Source organism: Amblyomma americanum, chromosome 10, assembly GCF_052857255.1.
Source record: "Amblyomma americanum isolate KBUSLIRL-KWMA chromosome 10, ASM5285725v1, whole genome shotgun sequence".
NCBI lineage: Eukaryota > Metazoa > Arthropoda > Arachnida > Ixodida > Ixodidae > Amblyomma > Amblyomma americanum.
The window spans coordinates 140,651,110-140,670,850 of NC_135506.1; the positions used below are offsets into that span (position 1 = coordinate 140,651,110).

Consider the following 19,741-nt stretch of genomic DNA (forward strand, 5'->3'; position numbering starts at 1 on the left):
GTCCCCGCTAAGGGCGGAGACAGAGGGTTTAAAAACCAAGCGCTCTGGGTTGAGCGGGGGCTGAATTCGTCTGATCCACGATTTAGTCATGTAAATAGTTTTCTCCTTGCTTTGTTTCTTCTCGTTTTTTTACCTATGTTGTAAATAAATACTTAACCTTCTCCTTTCCTTGAGTAATGTGAATGTTTGCGAGTAGAACCACCGGGTCATCAAGAAACCCCGATTTCATCAAGTAGTTTCCTCTCATCGCCACCGGAAGGGGAAACTCAACTCTATGCCTGCGAACTTCCTAATCTTATACACCCACCTAACCTTCTGCCACCCCCTGCTACGCTTGCCTTGTCTTGGAATGCACCCCGTTCCCCTTAGGGACCAGCGGTTATCTTGCCTTCGCATTATATGCCCTGCCCAAGCCTATTTCTTCTTGATTTCGAATATAGGATGTCATTAACACGCGTTTGTTCCCTCACCCACTCTGTCCGCTTTCGGTCTCTTAACGTTACACCTACCATTTTTCTTTCCATGGCTCGCTGTGTTGTCCTTAACTCATTCATCTTAGGTACTTGGCGCGAACACACACAGGCACAAGGAAGGATACGGGACAAACCGCTTTGGCCCGTATCCTTTCTTGTGTCTGTGTGTGTTCGCGCCTAGTATCTAAGATGAATTGTGAACAACTCGCCCAAGAAGATGTTTTTTAATGCTTAACTCAAGCTGAATCCTTTTCGTAAGCCTCCACGTTTCTGCCCCGTAGGTGAGTACCAGTAAGATACAGCTGTTGTAAACTTTTATCTTGAGTGAGCCCCGCCACGGTGGCTCAGTGGTTAGGGCGCTCGACTACTGATCCGCAGTTCCCGGGTTCGAACCCGACCGCGGCGGCTGCGTTTTTACGGAGGAAAAACGCTAAGGCGCCCGTGTGCTGTGCGATGTCAGTGCACGTTAAAGATCCCCAGGTGGTCGAAATTATTCCGGAGCCCTCCACTGCGGACCTATTTGTTCCTCTCTTCTTTCACTCCCTCCTCTATCCCTTCCCTTACGGCGCGATTCAGGTGTCCAACGATATATGAGACAGATACTGCGCCATTTCCTTTCCACCAAAAACCAATTATTATTATTATCTCTTGAGTGATATTGGTAACCTGCTATTCGTGGTATAAAAGAACCGGCCATATGCGCTCCACCTCATCCTTGTCCTTCTAGTTAATTCTCTCCCATGATCAGAATCAGCTGTCACTACCTGCCCTACCTTACACCACCTCGCTGCAAATTGTGGACTGCTGCTCCCTTGCTAGACTGTTGAACATTACTTTGGTTTTCTGCATGTTAGTTTTTAGACCCACCGTTCTGCTCTAACGCATTGATCATGATTTGCAGTTCATCTCCTGAGTGACTCAGCAAGGCAATGTCGTCAGCGAATTGCAGATTATTTAGGTATTCTGCATTTACTCTTATTCCTAACTGTTCCCAATTCAGGCCTCGGAATACCTCCTGTAAACAGCCGGTGAATAGCATTGGCGAAATCGTGTCTCTTGGCCTGACGCCCCTCCTTATTGGAATTTTATTGCTGACTTTAGGGAGAACTATGGTAGCTGTCCAGTTGCTATATATGTATATCTTCCAGTATTATCACATAAGGCTCTTCTATACCCTGATTCCGCAATGCCTGTATGACAGCTGAGGTCTCCACTTAGTCAAATGCTTTCTCGTAATCAATGAAGGCTATATATATGGGTTGGTTATATTCTGCACATTTCTCTATCACCGGATTAATAGTTTAAATGTGATCTATTGTGGAATATCCTTTACGAAAGCCTGTCTGATCATTTGGCTGATTAAAGTTTAAGGTTGCCCTGACTCTATTAGCGATTACTTAGTAAATACCTGGTAGGCAACACACAGTAAGCTGATCGGTGTGCAAGTGTTCAAGTCCTTGGCGTCTCCTTCTTTATGAATTAAGATTATGTTTGCTTTCTTCCAACCTTCTGGTACGCTCGAGGTCTGGAAGGAGAAATCTTCGCGCACTGTGTAATCAGTTCCTTTCAGCTTGGTACGATTCGCAATGATCTTTTGCTTGTCTCTAAAGAACGAGAATTTGACCATCACTGGCATGCAATTATTCCTATCGTATTTACCAATTCGGTGGGCCCGTTCTATTTGGAATGAATCATTTGTAATATCAATTCATTTTTGCATAGGTCTATGACTTTAGTTTCAGAGTCTGCCCACGACTCAGAAATACCATCGATTATGCCGAAAAAAAAGCACGTTATCGCGTCTAAGCCGGTTTTCCGCATCATTACAATGCAATTCAATTTTTCTGAGCTGATCAGAGATGCCGATAGAAACCGCGCCAAGTGAATCCGCTGACCATGAAGGATGGCTGTTTTTAGTTCTGAAACATCGACTTCAACGCCGCGAAGCCTATAGAATACAATTTATTCAGTTCAATATCTACTGACGCTTGCCACAGCTTCAAATCTACTAAATCATTGCGAATTGCATCATGGCCTGATTCAATCCTTTGTAAAGTTTCTAGCACAGTAGCCAGTACATCAGGATCGGGTCCGTGGTTAGTTTCTACGTCTCCGGAAAGAATTAGGAGAAGGCTATTTAAACAACGGCGCACACATTCTGCGCTTGTTTATAAGACAAATAACCACTCACTGGGGCACGACACCAACAACAGGCAACGATTCTTGGTTTTAGGCAAGTACAATGATCAAGGTAACTGACCTGGAGCAATAGGAAGGGTAAGCGCTCCATTCCAAAAGCGATGTCGTACCCCAGAGGGGCGTTTGCGGGCAGCAGCTTATTTATATCTCGTGTGTCCGGCGCCGATACCAGTATCTGTGGTGGTGAATGATTGCTGCTGGCGGCCGGGGAATTGATAATCGCACGAATTGTCCGGTAGGTAGGGCTGTTGCGTCTAGTTGCGACACGAGTTGATCCGTGTTTCCTAGAGGGCGGTTGAAGAACATGTCGGATGCCGACCGAGGTGGCGAAAAGCCAAGGAGCAGGGTAGCCTCGAACAGTAGGAAGGGTATAAGCGCTCCTTTCCCAAAGCGGTGTCAAGCCAAAAAGAAGTTCCTCCCGTTTACGTCAAATCATACCAAGACGGTCAAAAGACGACTTGCGAAGGCAGCACGGCAGTCCGCGCTTAACAAGTCATGTCAACATCAGATGAGCCAGAGCTTCCAGCGGCAAATTGTTAGGCTTCAGGAAGCGGGTACCCCTTGACAATGCTATGCAACATTGCAGAAAGCCTCTTGCCGCTGAAAAAATATGGAAAAAAAGGAAAATGCACCCGATGAAATCATGCGAAATAGGAAGCTTTCCGTGATTCTTTATGTACATGGGCTCACCCACAGTCTTAAGAAAATCGGGAAGAGGCACGACATAGAGATCGTTTCTACGGCGCAAAACAAGGCAATAAGTAAGTTTGCGCGTTGAATGAGCAGGTGAATAAATCCGATTGTCAGATCAAACACCGAAAGAAGTACTCTGAATGCGTCCAATCCAATCCAATTTATTCCAACATCAATATCGTCAGCGTCGTGTATCACATCCGCGTACCCTGCGGAAAGCATTACACAGGACAGACGGGGAGATGTGTCAACGACAGAACAAGAGCGCAGGGAAATCTGGCGCTAAACTAGCGATGCACTGCATGGTTTGTGAAGGATTTAAAAACTAACAAGCCCGCTGATATACATAATGTGCAGATACTAAAAAAGAACCGACACAAGATAACCCGAGAAATTTTGGAAGCCTTGGCAATCCGTGAATCCAGAAAACAGTTCGTCAACGCGCCTACAGCCTCCAGTGTGCACGCCTATCGAAGAAAGAAGCGAATTTCCTGCTCATCGGCGCAAACAGGTAATGATAAGAACTTATTCCATGTGTTGACTCTTCTGGTTTATATTATGCGGCGTTCTTAATAGAACTTCAGTTGTCAGCGCAGCCTCGACCACGCCTGTGTGTTTATTCGTTGTGCCTGGTTCTTCTTTGCGGCTGGTTTTTAAGTGATCATGCGCCAGCTAGCTCAACAATCCACCGTATTAGTAGCCCAAATCGCCATTCTTCTGACACAGAGAAAGGCCGCTGCTAGATGGAAGACACTGGCCCACCAAAACAAACATGTGTCGTCGTCACGTATGTAACAATATCATGATACAAAACTACGCGCCATGCGTCCTGAAGTCACCCTTCTAACGGATCACTGCTGTACCTGCTGGCAGCATTAGCCACATGAAGGGGCTGTAAAAGTGCATGACGTAGGGTGCCTCCATCGAAGCGGAGGCATCGAGGCACCCTAGCATGACGAAGGGAACGGGGGCGATGTGGTTGGAAGTAACTCTCGGTCTGACGCACAATCTTCTCAGGCAACACCGCTTTCCTAGCAAAAAAGTCGTTGGTCGGCGCACCGAATGTGATGCAGTGAAGCCAATCTAGCTGACTGGTGGTTAGCGGCCCCTCTTACCCAGACTGCTTCGTTACCTGCAAAATCGAAGAGATTACGGGAACCGCGTGCACCTTAATTTTGTTTAGTTGGTAATATTCTGGACTAACGATTCATCATCTTATGATAGGCGTTTGCTATTTGTTAATGACCGTATACTAAGCTTTCGACCAGAAGTAGGCTCGGCCTATTCGGAAGTTTCACACGCTATACAAGTGTCACTAATAAACCTCTATCGCTACCTTAGAGATGATGAGGCAGCCGTGCTAGCCTAGTGCTATGTTGCACTGCGCTGTCTGATGCCACTTTAAAATGTCCATGCAATTCAGTCGTGCACTAGCATCGTGACGCATTCTGTTCCTCATTGGTGGAACTATTTGATTGTGCTGTCTTGCTAAAGCTCCAGGCCGCTGTTAGTATTCTGGCTACTCCGTTAAAGGAACTTGTTCGCCTCTTAACACCTAGCACGAGATCTTTCTCAGTAGCGTCGAAGTTGAGACTTCATACTAGCGAACTTTCTGGTGCAAGCACGGCGTCGCTCATGTATCGCCTTGCTTGTGGTTGTCTCCTCAGCAGGGCGAGCTAGCATGCATCGAGTTAGCCGGTTGTGTGCTTTTGGCGAGGATATTTTGCGTCTTTTTCACACTGTCTTGTTCTAAAAGCTCTTCGTCTTCGTGTGATTGATTACTCTAAACTTCCAGGCGTGTGTTAGCAGACTGTTCAATATCGCTACCCTTCGCCAGTCCACACCGTGAATTACCTTGTTCCTTTGCTTGTCGAGTGCTTCCACAAAGTGTGGCCAGGAAATTGTGCCACTTCATAAGGCCGTATAGTGTCAGGCCTTCATAAAGACATTTTCCAGTACCGCAAGGATATTGAAAAAGGTTTGGTTCCATCGGACGCTGAGCAGCGTCACCTAGACAAACAAACGTTTGGAGACCTGTAGAGCCAGCCGGCCGTCATCTGCACGGTCTCTGAAAGTGTAATCACAGTCACGGTATGAGCTGCTTTCAGGGAGTGGTTGTCCTTTCCGACACTGCAGGTGTAAAAGTTCCGGCCCCTGTCGGCTCGCTGGCACGGTGTGGATCTTGGCTGGTTTCGTGTTAAGTGCTACGTGTGCCCGAGGAGGGCCGTTGCGTCAAATGAAGCATCTCCTGCCGTCTTGACTCGAGGTGAGGGTGATTATGTGAGACATTGGGGTACAGCACTTTTGGCTGCCACGCCCACCTCTCATTTGGCAGCGGCAAGGTGCACACGTGAGCGAGCGCTACGCTAGCGCCGTAGCCATATTCACATTCCTCGCCGCTGACGCCAAGCTTTCGGTGCTCCTTCCCTCCCTTCCTTCACCTTTTCCTCTGCTCTTCTCTGGGGATAACAAAATCGACCTACACGACCGGATGTTGGCGCCAACAGCTGTCCCTCTGAAACATAAGCTGTGTTTCACGGTACAAAGGTTCTTACAGCTTTCTTCACCATGCAGTACTCGGGAGCAGTTCAGAAACCTATGGTTCAGTCGCCTGTCGCCGAAGTAGCAAACGGCAGTATTACTCAATGAGTATTACTCAATCGGCAGTATTACTCAAGACCAAAGAGGCTTAAGCAGGCCTGAGTGTTGTACACTTATTTTAATTCTCGCAATCATTTTTATTATAGCTGAATCCACCACACGCTGATCAACGGGAAGGCGCTCTGACTCGCCGCTCGCGCCTAGACGCGCGCGCTCCGCTAGTGGCCCGAAGTCGCTCTCCCACGCGGAGCCTCCTCTCGCTGCCACGGCCGGCCACGCCGCTGCAGATTGGCGCTCCGAGGTAACCCGGCAGTCACCTCCTTTCGGGAGAGCGGTGGGCGGGCAGTCAAGGGTGACACGGGAGGAAGGGAGCAGCGCCCCCTCTTTCGGAAAGCGGCACCGCCGGCCAGAGCGTGTGGCGGCGCGCACGTGTGCGCATGGAGCCAGCGGCCTCTAAGCAGGCTGCCGGCGCCGGATGCGGCCCCGCTTCAACGCTGCCGGGCGCGGCGCGCACGCTGGCCGCGCTCGCATTGGCTGCCGCTGCCCTGCTGCTGGTGGGACTGGTCGTCGGACTCCTGCTCTACGCCCACCGTGAGTGCTTCTGTGCCACTTCGAACAGGTTCATTAGCTAATCCCCTCTAGACACTCCAGGGTTCGTGACTGTCAAAATAGTGCTCGTTGATTGCAAGCCACCAGTGCACACGCTCGTATTAAGAAAAGGACCAGAGACTAGTTTATAAATGCTATGTTTATTTCGTGCTGCATCAAAAGCCTCCACAAATGCTGGGGTAGAAGAGCATGGAACAATCACGCAGGTCTTGAAACAATCTCTACCGGGACCTTCCTTGTGCGCATCGCTGACTGTTTTCTTCTTTTGATAGCCTTCACACGCGCATCGACTCCATTGTGCAGATAAATTGCACTCATACTGCGCGAGGGTGCTCAGGTGTCAGCGCCTCACATTCATAATGGCCATTCTTTTTTTCTCATGAGAGGTGTTTCGGGGGCGGCACGAGATTTTGACGGACTTAGTGCGTACTGGAACATGTTTCGTGAGTTCGTTTCTTGAGAGCGGGGCAGCGTTGTACACGCTCCAGTTGCGCGCGCGAGCTCGCGCAATCAAATTGCGCTTACCTGCATTTTTAACAATGACGTATTGAAAAGACATCAGTTGACGCGTAGACACTGCACGGAACGCAGCACTGAAAGTGCTGTGCAAGCAGCTTTACGCCGTTATCGCAACAGTACCAACCGTGGTTCCACAGAGGAATTACATGAGAAATACACACGGTTCCGAACGTGGGCGAGTTCATGTGTAGATTTCGCGTAGAAATGGAACAGCTGCGTACCAAACATTGGAATGTAGAAGGTCGTGTGCTCGGAGCATTTTAAAAGCTTGGTTGCTCTTTAGCTGTTTAGCTTCGTTTAGAACACGCCACCTAACAAGCGCTTACTGACGCTTCGACATGGGACCAGTCTCCATGGGACTGATTTCCATTCGTAACCTCAGTCAGCACTTGTTATGTTATTTATTTCAGTTATTTATTCGAATGCCGACAGTGCGCCTAAAGGCATTACGGGGGGGGGGGGGGGGGGATAACACTTCGAGAAAGGCAGCAAACATTTGTACGGAAAATGCATCGGAACAGATAACCACTACAAGCCAAGAACAAAGGATTTACAAAGATTAAGTGAATAAATCGTCTGGCATAATTGAAACTACTTCTTCAGAGAGCCTATTCCAACATTTTACAGACCTTGGGAAAAAGAAGACCCGTACGTGTCAGTTCTACAATTTTCTTTACTTTTAATGGATGATCACACTGTAGCGATAGTGTGTTGCATGAAACCACCAGAGAGTTCTTCGCGCATGAAACGCTAAAGCACATGCGAACTTATTAAAGACAAATTGAACATCTAAACTTTATACTTACTCTAGTTTATCGATATCTATTTATACCAAGAGTCCCATACTGATCAAGCCTGGTATGGTTTATGAGGGTTTAACGTCCCAAAGCGACTCAGGCTATGAGGGACGCCGTAGTGAAGGGCTGCGGATATTTCAACCACTTGTGGTTCTTTAACGTACACTGACATCGCACAGTACACGGGCCTCAAGAATTTCGCCTCCATCAAAATTCGACCGCCGCTGCTGGAATCGAGCCCGCGTCGTTCGGGTCAGCAACCGAGCGCCGTAACCACTGAGCAAGCACATTGCAAGACTGAGCGAACATTAGACTTAAAAAGCACTTTTGCTTCTGAAGGAAAATTTTTAGCCTTAGGCCTTAAATATCGCAGAATGCGACACGGTTTTCCAGTTACATAGTCGACATGACGTCGCCAACTTAGGTTTGAGGCTATATATAGGCCAAGGTGCTTGAAAACTAAACATTTTGACAGATTTGCCTGTCTGATTGGGTTTGTAAACTTGCATTTAACTGTACTTGTCTCCAAGCATAAACTCTATTTTGAAACCTAACGTTTCGGAGCAGGGTCGCTCCTTCACCCCTGACGAAGCAGCCCAGCCGGCTCCGAAACGGTGGGTTTCAAATTAAAGCTTTTTGTTCGAGATGTGTACAGTTTTATTATAAGCCAATGTACTTCCATCCAGATACTGAAGACAGTTGTATTGCGCCATTAATTTCATAAAAGAATTCATGCGGATTTTGTTTTTTGTGACGAGCATGCATACTGATTTTTTCAAGTCAGTACACTCGCCTCATTTCCTGCACCATTACACATTCGTATTCAAGTCATCCTGTACTACAACGCAGTCATCCGGACAGTCAATGACCATGTACAACACACAATCATGTGCAAACAGAGGAATATTAGAAGCAATACCAGAGGAAATATCATTCATAAAAATAAAAAATAACAACTGTCCGAGCACTGACCCTTGAGGTACAGCAAAACATACAATACGTTTTCTTGCTAGCTTACCACTAATCGCTGTAATTTGATTTGTGAAATTGAGGTATTGCTTTATAGAATGAATAATTGTCTTATCAATGTTATTCCAAGTCAATATCTGCAGCAGAAGCGAATGGAGAACAAGATCGAATGCCTTCTTATATCTAAACAGAACAACCCTTCATCAAGTGCACTTCCCAGGTCATAAATAAACTCATCCAACTGTGCTACACAAGAAAAGCCTTTGCATATGCCCTGTTTACAGTACCTGATACATATGCCAATATTTTTGCCAAAAGTTTCATGAGTTGCACAGTGAACAATTCTAAAAAGCGCTAGAGCGCGCACCTGAAGCGTTCTGAAAAGCGACGACACCAAAGCGGTCAAGGCATAACTCCACGCACGGCGAGTAGTTCTTGGTGCGGCAAAGATCTTGGATGTCTACTGAAAAGCCATATAGCTGTCTTCCATCACTTGCCTTAAGAAACCGAATAACAGCATCAGTCATCGAAAATTGGTCGTCTGAATCTGATTTTTTCAAGTTTCTTTAGAAAAACTACGCGATGCGCTTTTGCCAGGTTCCGGTTCTGTATACGTTAACAGGAAGCGGGCATTCTGTGTTGTCCCTCTGCACTAACAAACTTATCTAGGCATCCTTTTTCAGCTCAATTCATCATCATCATCCTCATGGTCACCCTGACTAAGGCCACTTAAGGCCGATGGCCTCCCTCATGCTTCTCCAGTTAACCCTGTCCTTTGCCAGCTGCGCCCACCATATGCTCCCAAACTTAATCTGATCCCGACTTTCTGCCGCCCAGCTACGCTTGCTTTCTTTTGGGATCCAGTTCGTTACCGTCGACGACCATCGCTTATCTTGCCTGCGCATTACATGCGCTGCCAAGCTTATTTCTTTCTCTTGATTTCGAGTAGGCTGTCATTAACCCAAGTTTGTTCCCTCACCAACTCTGCGCGCATCTGGTCTCTCATCGTTACACCTATCCAATACTGTATATAAGCCTTTATTTTTTATTTGAAGCTGCTTGCATAGCCTCTTATTCCTGATGGAATCAAAAGAGCGACAAAGAGCGAAGAGTCTAAACAAGGCAGACCGGGAGGGGAGGGGGGGCGGGGGGGGGGGGGGGGCGCGAACCAACCTGAAGTGTGTACTTGGATCCGATGCATCATTAATGCGCAAAAATAATGATAAAAGCATATACCTGTTGCCTTAAAGACTATCAGCTGCACCTGATTTGAGCACAGGTGCACCCCGGCATCGTCTGCCTTACCAGCTCCCTTTGTCGTCGCGTTATATCCTTTAGAATCGCGCCAACTTTCTGTTCTGCTGCACTCCTCTGAAGAAAATGCTCAGTGAGCGCACAGGGTGTAAAATCTCTCTGCTCGCTCAGAGAAGCGCGCAAGCAAAAGCAGTGCCTCTTCACCCATGCACGTAGACTGGAAAGAGCTCTGACGAGCGCGCTATTTTACGGCGCGCTCGTAACACGCTGCATCACTGTCGATGGGCGTTTCACGTGCGCTTGTCGCGAGAGAAACCTCTACAGGGTTGCCGAAGGCGCCGTACTGTCGTTTTTATGTTCGACCCATTTTGTCTTCTGTGTACACTCAGCATCATCCAAGAACCACCAGGCGGAAGTTCGGCGCGTTTATTAAATGGGCAGAGAGTACTCATCCGATTCTTGTTCGTGGTAAAGATCGATTCAGCAGCATTTTGGTAGTGTTTGCTTGCCAGCAGAAGGTATACACGCATTATTTAAAAAATTGGATTAATAAATAATGTTTGTTCCCGCCACTCAATCAGAACTCGTTACACGGAGACCAGGAATAAGTTCCGGACCACTATCTGAAATTAATAAAATTATTAATTAGGTTAACTTATTAAGCTCACTTTGCTTCATCGCAGCTTCCATGCGAAAGCGACCCCCCGTGCCATTTTATTTTCTGGCTTTTTGTGGCATACGGAAGCTCCATTTTTGCTCAAAGTGGCGTTTTCCCCATTAGAACGCACTTATCTACCGATGCACGTTAACATTACTTCGTACTCAGCATCCATTTAAAGAATTTCTCTCGCCGTGCTGCCGCGTTCCTGTATGCGTCGTACCAGTCCGTCCTTCCCGTGCTCTAGAGTTGCTGTGCCGTTCCGGACGGACGGATGGTCCGACCGACCATCGGCTATCGGTTATCTCGCCTTCGCACTGCATGCCCTGCCCAAGCGGATTTCTTTCTGACTTCGTCCAGTGTGTCATTAGTCCTCCTTTGTTGCGTTACCCCTTTTGTGATGGACCTCAAGGTGCCCCTGTTGCTGCGTAAACGCTTCTAAGGAGCGGAGCCGTGACGACCGTGATTAAAAAGAATGGAAGCGTTTTTTTTTTTTGTTATGAAGATGAAGGGCAGTTTCGCGAGAAGCGCAGCTTCACGCGAACTTGCAAATGATGATGACACCTTCATCTGTCGATGAAGAAGTTCCAGCATCCTGCCCGACCCAAAATGATACTATATAGGTAACCTCCAAAGGGTACAGGAGCTGGACGGGACGATTGAGCATAGCTCTCGATGGGAACCGTAGGGAGCAAGAGCGTACTTTGCCATCGCGCCCTATATGAGTATCTTCAATTCTTGCAAGTGACGAGAGATGTCTCGGGCGTTGTCGTTCACCAAGAAGCACTATTGCTCCAGGCTTCAACAGGGCGGGGGGGGGGGGGGGGGGTTGCTTCACCTGGTTTGTTGCAAAATTTCTGCGTTCGCTCAGGCACTCCAGTACCCAGCGTGACCAAAAAACTTGCAGCTGGTCTTCCCGCTCTTGCTAAAGCCTCATCAGTTTGTCCGAATAAGAATTCGATGGATATAACGCAGGAAAGGGCGGAAGTGCCGTGGGCCGCCGGCCCACTAGAAAACAGGCCAGCGACAGCAGAAAAGACTCGCCAACATCATTAAAGACGTGTGTCAGGGATGATAATTGATTATCGCATCAGTTAGAGGGAGAACTGTGCTCAGTTCAGTATGACTGAGTAGATTCCTTGCCAACATTTTTTAGAGACGTTTTCATTGAACGTATGAGTCTTTCATAGAATCCGCCACACCAAGGAGCATTTGGGCAGTTAAACTTCCATTGAACGTCAACGTCATGATCTGCGAAGTATGCGTGAACATCAGGATGTTGAATTATCCCCCACAGTTTTTTAGCTCTTCATCCGATCTCACAAACGTTCGTGCGTTATTGCTGTACATTGCCTGACAGAGCCCATGTCGAGAAACGAATCTTCATGCGGCTTACAGGAAGTTCTCTGTTGTCATATCTCCAACAAGTTCGAAATGTACAGCTCTGGTTACGGCGCCTGCAAGTAGCGTGATGCACGGGCTCTCATGGCTTCATGCTTGATGTACAGAGGTCCAGCAAAGTCGACTCCTGTCACAACGAAAGGGGAAGGCTGGTTTATACGGTCGATGGGCAGTGGATGCGTAGCCTGTTGAAACGGCTTGGCTTGCAGTCGTTGACAGAGCACACACCCTCGGAGCACCTTCTTAACAAGCTGCCGCGCACGAGGAATTCAGAGCCTTTCACGCAATTGTGTTAAAGTATGTCGAACGCCAGCCTGATGAACCTGCTCCTGTGCCTGCGGGACGATCAGTCGCCAAAATTAACAGTTCTTGGGCAAAAGGATGAGACGCCGTGCTCCATATGTGTCACCTGTGTTTTTTGCACTCTTCCTGGATTCGCAGCAGCCCATCGTTGTCAAAATAGAGCCAAAGCTGCCTCACTGAACTTCCTGAGGGGAATGGGCTTTCTTTTTCACGCAATGTGCCTCGGCTTCAAAATGGCTCTGCGGCTCGTTGTGAACGATGTAACGTTCCCCTTTCTAAATTTATGCTGCCGAAAGGGGTCCAATCGTCTTTTCATTGCCTTTACAGTAGTTAACGTAGCCAAAAATCTACGAAATCTTCCGTAAGAGCCTATTAAGAGAGATCAATATCTCAATATCAAGAGGTGAAATAGGCCGAAAGGTCGTAGTCACGACATGTGAACTGATCGACAGCCTCTGCTCAGGAATGTGAAGCTGAATTACCTCCAACTATTCGATGGGCGACCAGCATGTGTGGTCTGTCCTCCATCTCGGTCCTTGCCACCATGAGCGTGACTGGAGTAGCTGGTTAGCAGTGATCCCTCTGGTAAACAAGTCAGCTGGATTACCTTTACCCGGACAAAAACACCAACGGGAGCACTCTGAGAGATCACGAATCTCCTGCACTCGGTTCTGTACAAAGGTCTTCCAGTTGTTCGGGCCCTTCCTCATCCAGCAAAGAGTCAACTGAGAGTCAGACCAAAATATGACGTCGGTGAAAACATAATTACAACTCTTAAAGGTGTAGCTTTACATTCTTACCCCTATTAACGCCGACATTACTTCAAGTCTTTCTTCATGATATAGCTTTACATTTCATGCCGCTATTAGCGCCTACATTAATTTGTCTTGCCGGACTGATGGGTTTTAGCGACGAAACTCTCGTCTTCAGAAACAGCAGGTTTGTTTTAGTATTTCTGCTTGCTTCAAGTATGCACACGTAAGCTACAGCGCCAGTGCTCTCGGACTTGCGTCAGCAAAACTCTGTAGCTCCATGATACCTGCCATTCCTGCACCCAGAAACGTAGGAACGGTGAAGTTGTGAAGAGTGGCCACTTCTCCACTCCATTCACACAAAATCTTTTCCAAAGGTGGTGGCAGCATATTATCCCAAACAAGGTTGTCCTTCCAGAGGTCTTGTAAAAAATATTCGCTCGTACCAAAAACTGCGAAAGAAACCCTAAGGGGTCGTATATTTTGGCGACAGATTTAAGTGCGAACCGGTTGGTGACTTGGTGGTGGTAAGTGAAATCGAAGATACTGATAAATTTCAGTGAAAATGTCTCTTTCACAGTGTTCCAAACAAGTACCAATACAGTTAAGGCCAATAATTTAGGGCAGCTGTCACGTCTGGGTCGATAGATTTCCACTTCCGCATGTTCATAAAAGCGCCTCGAGAAATGTGTATGATTTCTGCTTGCATTCGAAGCGCGTCTTCAGCAGTTGCAACTCCGACAAGAAGATCGCCTATGTACGTGGAGTCTTGAATAATAATAATAATAATTGGTTTTTTTGGGGAAAGGAAATGGCGCAGTATCTGTCTCATATATCGTTGGACACCTGAACCGCGCAGTAAGGGATGGGTAAAGGAGGGAGTGAAAGAAGAAAGGAAGAAGGCGAGCTGTTTTGGGGTAGCGAGTCTCAAAGGACCTAAAATGGAGCTTCAAAGTTGCAGTAAGAAAAGTACTTGAAATGGCTCTGAATGGGTCTCGAGTCATCCGCCAAATCTCTTTTTCTGGTAGAGGTTCACAAATTTTTATAGCCTTTTAAACCAGAGGAAATGCAGTGCATACTTGTTTTCGTCTCGTAACACTATCTCAAGAAAGGCATTCTCGATGTCGGCTGTGAGAGATACCTTGTATCGTCGAAACCGAAGCAGCAGCGTTACGATGTCAGGATTTAAATTGGAACCTGCCTCCAGATTCTCGTTCAACGATTTCGCACTCTTCTCATGTTAAGATGCGTCGAACACAATGCGCATTTTGGTCATGGATCAGTCCTCACGAATGACCGCACGATGAGGAAGGTAATGCCGTCTGTTCTCCTCTTCTGCCAGTAGTACTTTCGCGGCATGGCCATCTTCAAGAAAAGCTCGAGTAGCGTTGCCACATCTTTCCAACAACCTGTTGTCACCGTTTAGCTTCCACAACAAAACGTTAAGGCGTTTGGCTGCTACAACACGGATGTTGTCTAAATCTACATGCGATTTCCATGGCAGAGCTACCTTATAACGGTCTTCCTACTTAATATTGTTCCGTTCAAAATCTCCAAGGCCTAAATCCTTGCCCTGGTTTTTCGTTTGTGGACCATTTACCCCAATACTCTCTAGCTCCCAAAAACGAGTGTGCTCGAGATATTTTCTCATATTCGGCGGAAGTGCGGACCACTATCACACTGCCCAAATGGCTCACATGGGTTGAGCAAGGCAACGTCTTTGAGCAGTCCATCCTAGTATTGATTATATGGCCATCGTTTTTCCTAAGAAATGTCTGTCTCTGCCGGTCACAATCTCCCAATAATAATCAGATCCGATATGGATAGAGACAGACTCTTTGTTAAAGCCAGAAGGTGAAATACACTGGGGATATAAACCCAGACTTTCCATCTTTCCGAGTATCTCTTCGGGCGGAGAAGGAATGTGCTCGCTGCATATTGTGTGCACTGCATATTGTGTCCTCTACTACTATTGGCTCTTGGACACGCTTGTCATCAAGAAGCACACGAACTCGTTCCATCCTTCTTTCCTCTCTTTTTCCGACAAACACACCCACAGTCAAGGATTATATACTCAATAAACTCGCAACCCAATTGGCGCGATATGGCTGCAGTAATAAAACGCCTCTGACTCCCGCCATCTAGAAGTCGATAGCGACCAGATGCAGCAACTCCTCAGTTTCTAGCCTTCAAAGTCTGTAGAAGCGCTGTCCATCCGGATTCTTTAGTTACAAGGTTGACAGGGCTGATGTAACGTTCTTAGAGTCAGCAGAAGGTTTCTCAGCGGTGCACATGGATGATACCTGTCTCAGCGCACATTTAGGAAATCTGATTCGACTTTTGCACATCCGAGAAAGGTGAGCTTGTTTTAAACAGCGGAAGCACCGGCCGTTATGCCTCAGTAACTGTGTTTTTTTTGTCCTATACAGTAATCTTCGAGGAGAAGCAGTTGTGCGATAAATGCTTGGGTGATTGACAGAAGAAAATTGGAGGGGACACTCAAGCTCCGCCTGGAGGTTATGACGCGATAGCGCAACGGGTTATGCATTCCCTACCTCGAACAACTTGCCACTCTTTTTCATTTTTCAATCCTTCCAAGATTTTTCGCTCATTGGCAACGCCTTCGACGCCGCGTGAACCTGATGCTGCTGATGCTACGTAAGGTGAAACGTACGCGCGGAGCGGCAAACCACGTAGAAGCGCTGCCAGGCGCGTTGCCGAAACGCGCGGAACTCACGTTGCAGTCGAAGTTCGTCGGCACATCGTTCTCGACAAACCCGATGCCACGAACGCCAGCATAGCTTCCGCGCCGAACGAACAGGCAGCAAGCCGCAAGCTTCGTGGTGAACGCGCCTTGGATGTGAGCTGCGTTCTTCGCAGCCCACCGCGTGATTCCTGCGTCCCCGCAGGGCCCCAGTGCGCCCGAACGAGACGAGCGGGAGGCGCTGCCGTCGCGCGCTATCGGTCCGAGCTGTCGCGTACATTGCGAGGAGGAGGGAGTGATTTTTAGTGGGCGCCGCCTGATGGCGCTACGTGCCTGCCAAACGAAGAGGAAAAGTAGAGGAAACGTATTTTCCTGCTCGCTTAACTGCGACTTCTGTAATTTCCATGCTCATAAATACTAATATACACCACAGTACATATCTCTAAAGCATTCTTCGAAGACAACACCGTATTCGCTAGACCCGCCTTTGTTCAATGCAAACCATCCAGCTGGCGTGGCGGAGTGGTTAGCATGCTTATCTTGCACTCCGCAGGCCCTGGTTCGATTTCCCAAATCGACCAATTTCCTACTCGGTTTCATATATAGATGCGTCTGGGGTTTCTCGCTCACAGCGAACGCCGCCGATGACGACACCGGCTTTTCTGAGACACGGGGCCTTTAACGCTGTCGCGTTAAAACATCCTTTGAGCTGACTCACAGCGTTTTCTGAGAGGGTTGGTGCTGTCGGTGACTTGCGCTGCAATGCTGGTTTCTGAGCGTCTGGCGATTTCACTCTTTCGCGATGACGCTGAGCTGTGTGTTCCGCCACCGCCTCCATGCATTCCAGTCGACGTTAAAAAAATAGAGCAGCACTGAAAGATCCTACTCTGTCTGTCAAACCCCGTGTCGAAGCGTCTCGAGGCGAAGATGATAGCCAGTGTCTTGATAACTGGTCTTGTGCAGTTCATGAAACCACAATCAAAAGGAAGCGTTTTCAATAAAACCTCCAGCAGCTTCTCGCAATACGTTGCGAAACTTATTCCTAGGGCCCTTAAAATGCCCATATGACCCTGCGCATCGTCATATGAATTTGCAGCGGACGAAAGTGTGTTGATGAAAATATCGGTTTCACGTCGAGCAGACCTTCCAGGTGATCTTGATCTATAGCCCGCACATTGCCGAAACGCCTCTGAAGCAACTCCAAGGCGTCTTTATAGCAGTCAGCAGTAGACTGAAAGCCTGCGATTGCTGATGCTGCGGTCCCAATCAAGAGCGTATTCAAGTAGTTGACTTGTCCCCAGGGCTAAATTGCGAGTTATCATGTACAATAGATCTGAACTAAGTAAAAAATCTTTACTACCTCTTCCGGTTACCATTGAACTTGAAGAGGTCCAGTTGGGACAATCGACATTTCGCTTGGGATTCCCGCGGCTAGTCGGCTTCACGCGCCGTCTGGGTAGATCATTGCGTCCGGAGCCGGCGTCGCAGTCCGGTTGACGTGTTGACGACCTAGCCACCGTAAGTATAACAGCGTCTGAAAACTCGCCTGCCAGTATTTCCTCCGAAGTCTCCTGGAAGAGCTTCTCGTCCAGGTTCTTGAAGTCCTGTAGACGAGAACATTGACCTCGGGACCGATGAATTCTGGTTCCTGTCTTAGCTCTTGCTCCGCTTCGGCAAGAATACCGTCCAGATAGGTGCAGAGGCTTTGTCGTCGTCGCAGGTAGCGTTCCATGCTTTACAGCAGGAGACCTATTCACCACTGTCGCAAGCTTAGCCCGTCTTCTTTACTAATGCCCCGCCGTGCGTTGCTGTGGATGGCGTCGTGTGAGGTTCCCGGGTTTCAGCACGATATGATGGACGTCAGGGTCGACCTGCTGTTGCGTGGACGCTTCAAAGGAGCGGATCAATGACGACCGTGATCGAAAGGAACGAATGGTTTTTTTATGAAGATGAAGCGCAGCTGCGCAAAAGGCGCAGCTTGACGCGAACTTGCAAATGATGACGACATCTTCATGTGCCGATGATAGGTGAGTGCCACTAAGATACTCTCTCTTGAGGGATACTGGCAAACTGTCATTCATGATCTGAGAGAACCTGTCAAATGCGGTCCACCCCATTCTTCTATTTATTTCATTCTAATAATAATTGGTTTTTGGTGGAAAGGAAATGGCGCAGTATCTGTCTCATATATCGTTGGACACCTGAACCGCGCCGTATTCTCGTGATTCGGATCTGCGCTCACTACCTGCCCTAAGTAGACGTATTCCCTTTCCACTTCCAGCAACTCGCTGCCAATTTTAAACTGCTGTTCTTTTTTGGGACTCCTGAACAGGACTCCTGAACATATTAAATTTTAAGCCCCAGTACTGCTCTGCCTGTCAAATAATTGTTAATATTTTGCAGTTCATCATCTGAGTCACTTAGCAAGTAGATGTCATCAGCGAATTGCAGTTTTTTCATAGGCATTCTCCATCAAGTCTGATCCTCAACCGCTCTCAGACAAAGCACCTGAATACATTCTGTAAACAGTCATTGGTGAGATCGTGCCTGCCTGCCTGCCTGACAACCTTAATTTCTTGGTGAATTTTAAGGCGGAAGCCTTTAATGGCTCATACTCGCGGCCACTAACCTGTCCGTCCGATGTCACGCTCGTGCGCCATCGGTAGTTCACTGCGCATGCGCCAGGTGGCACCACCGGCGCTATACGCCTTGCAGCTGTCGACCGAGTCGGGTGCCGCGCAACCTCCCTTCTAGAGCTCGCTTTAGTGGAGTCTCAGAATGCGGGAAAACGCAGCGTACTACTCCCCCAGCCACGCAGCGACACAAGATCAATGAACGAATGCGTCGGCATTGGCTTAACGCTTCGTTTCGTCCGTCCGTCCATTCGCAAAATCAGTCACACTATAGCTGTCAACCAAACGACGTCAGCTCGAAAGCAAAAAAATTTGGCAGTGGCTTAGCTCAGCTATGCCAGGTTATAAGTAGCGAGAACGTTACTACGTAGCGTTATTATCTATTATGTAGCGCTGTTCGTTCTTTCTCTTCTCGACATCTAACTGCCAGACGACAATCTCGGGGTCTGGCGAGTTGAGTTTCGTCTTCGACGCCGCTCAGCAGCGGCCTGTCTCTCCTTCCATAGCAGACGGCTGCGCCGCCACTGTCTCACCTCCCCTTTATTATATACACACGGCAGAGCACCGCACCCTCGTGCATGCGCAACCCGCGCAGCAGGCTACGCGCAAAGACGTCACACGCGGCTCAGCCCTGCCGCGCCCCGGCTGCGAGCTATGACGTCATACGCGGTACACTTGTTGCTTCCCGATGGCGCGCCGGCTACGCGTTATGACGTCACACACGGCGCACCTGATGCTCCTAGCGCATGCGCAGAACTGATCTTCCAGAGGCAGGGCGAAATGCTCGTCTGTGCGAGTAGTGTAGCTCTCGGTACAAAAAGTTCTTGGGCATGGCGGAATTCGAACCACCATCCTTACGTTCTGCAGCCGAGCGTGGTAACGGCTGCGCTACATCCTGCCAGCGCATGTGTAGTAACAATTGTGTACTTTGTTAACATCTAACCACACATCAGTGACACAAGCAACAACATCGGGCTAAAAGCTTTCGCCTCACCGCACTTTAGGTCAACAAAGAGCCCCCCCCCCCCCCCCCTGAAGTTTTAATGTTTAATTTAAGGAGGACAGGAGTAGCTGCGCACCAGCTATAGAAATCTTCCGGTATTTTTACATAAGACTCTTTCACACCCCTATTTCCCAATGCCTGTATGGCTGCTGAAGTTTCGACTGAGCCAAATG

The 19,741-nt window shown here is 48.1% G+C and overlaps 1 protein-coding gene across 3 annotated transcripts in view; it reads left to right on the forward strand.

Annotated features, from left to right (window-relative positions):
• The window catches only part of LOC144107834 (agrin-like), a 516,722-nt gene that overhangs the window by 75,703 nt on the left and 421,278 nt on the right, over positions 1–19,741 (forward strand). The window contains exon 1 of one of the 3 annotated variants that reach the window (XM_077641042.1): positions 6,392–6,557. The exons of the other annotated variants lie outside the window; for them this stretch is intronic. Within the exon in view, the coding sequence (XP_077497168.1) occupies positions 6,404–6,557 (154 nt within the window). The 5' untranslated portion in view covers positions 6,392–6,403. Of the gene's footprint in view, positions 1–6,391; positions 6,558–19,741 lie in introns of those variants that run through there. 3 annotated transcript variants of the gene reach the window in all.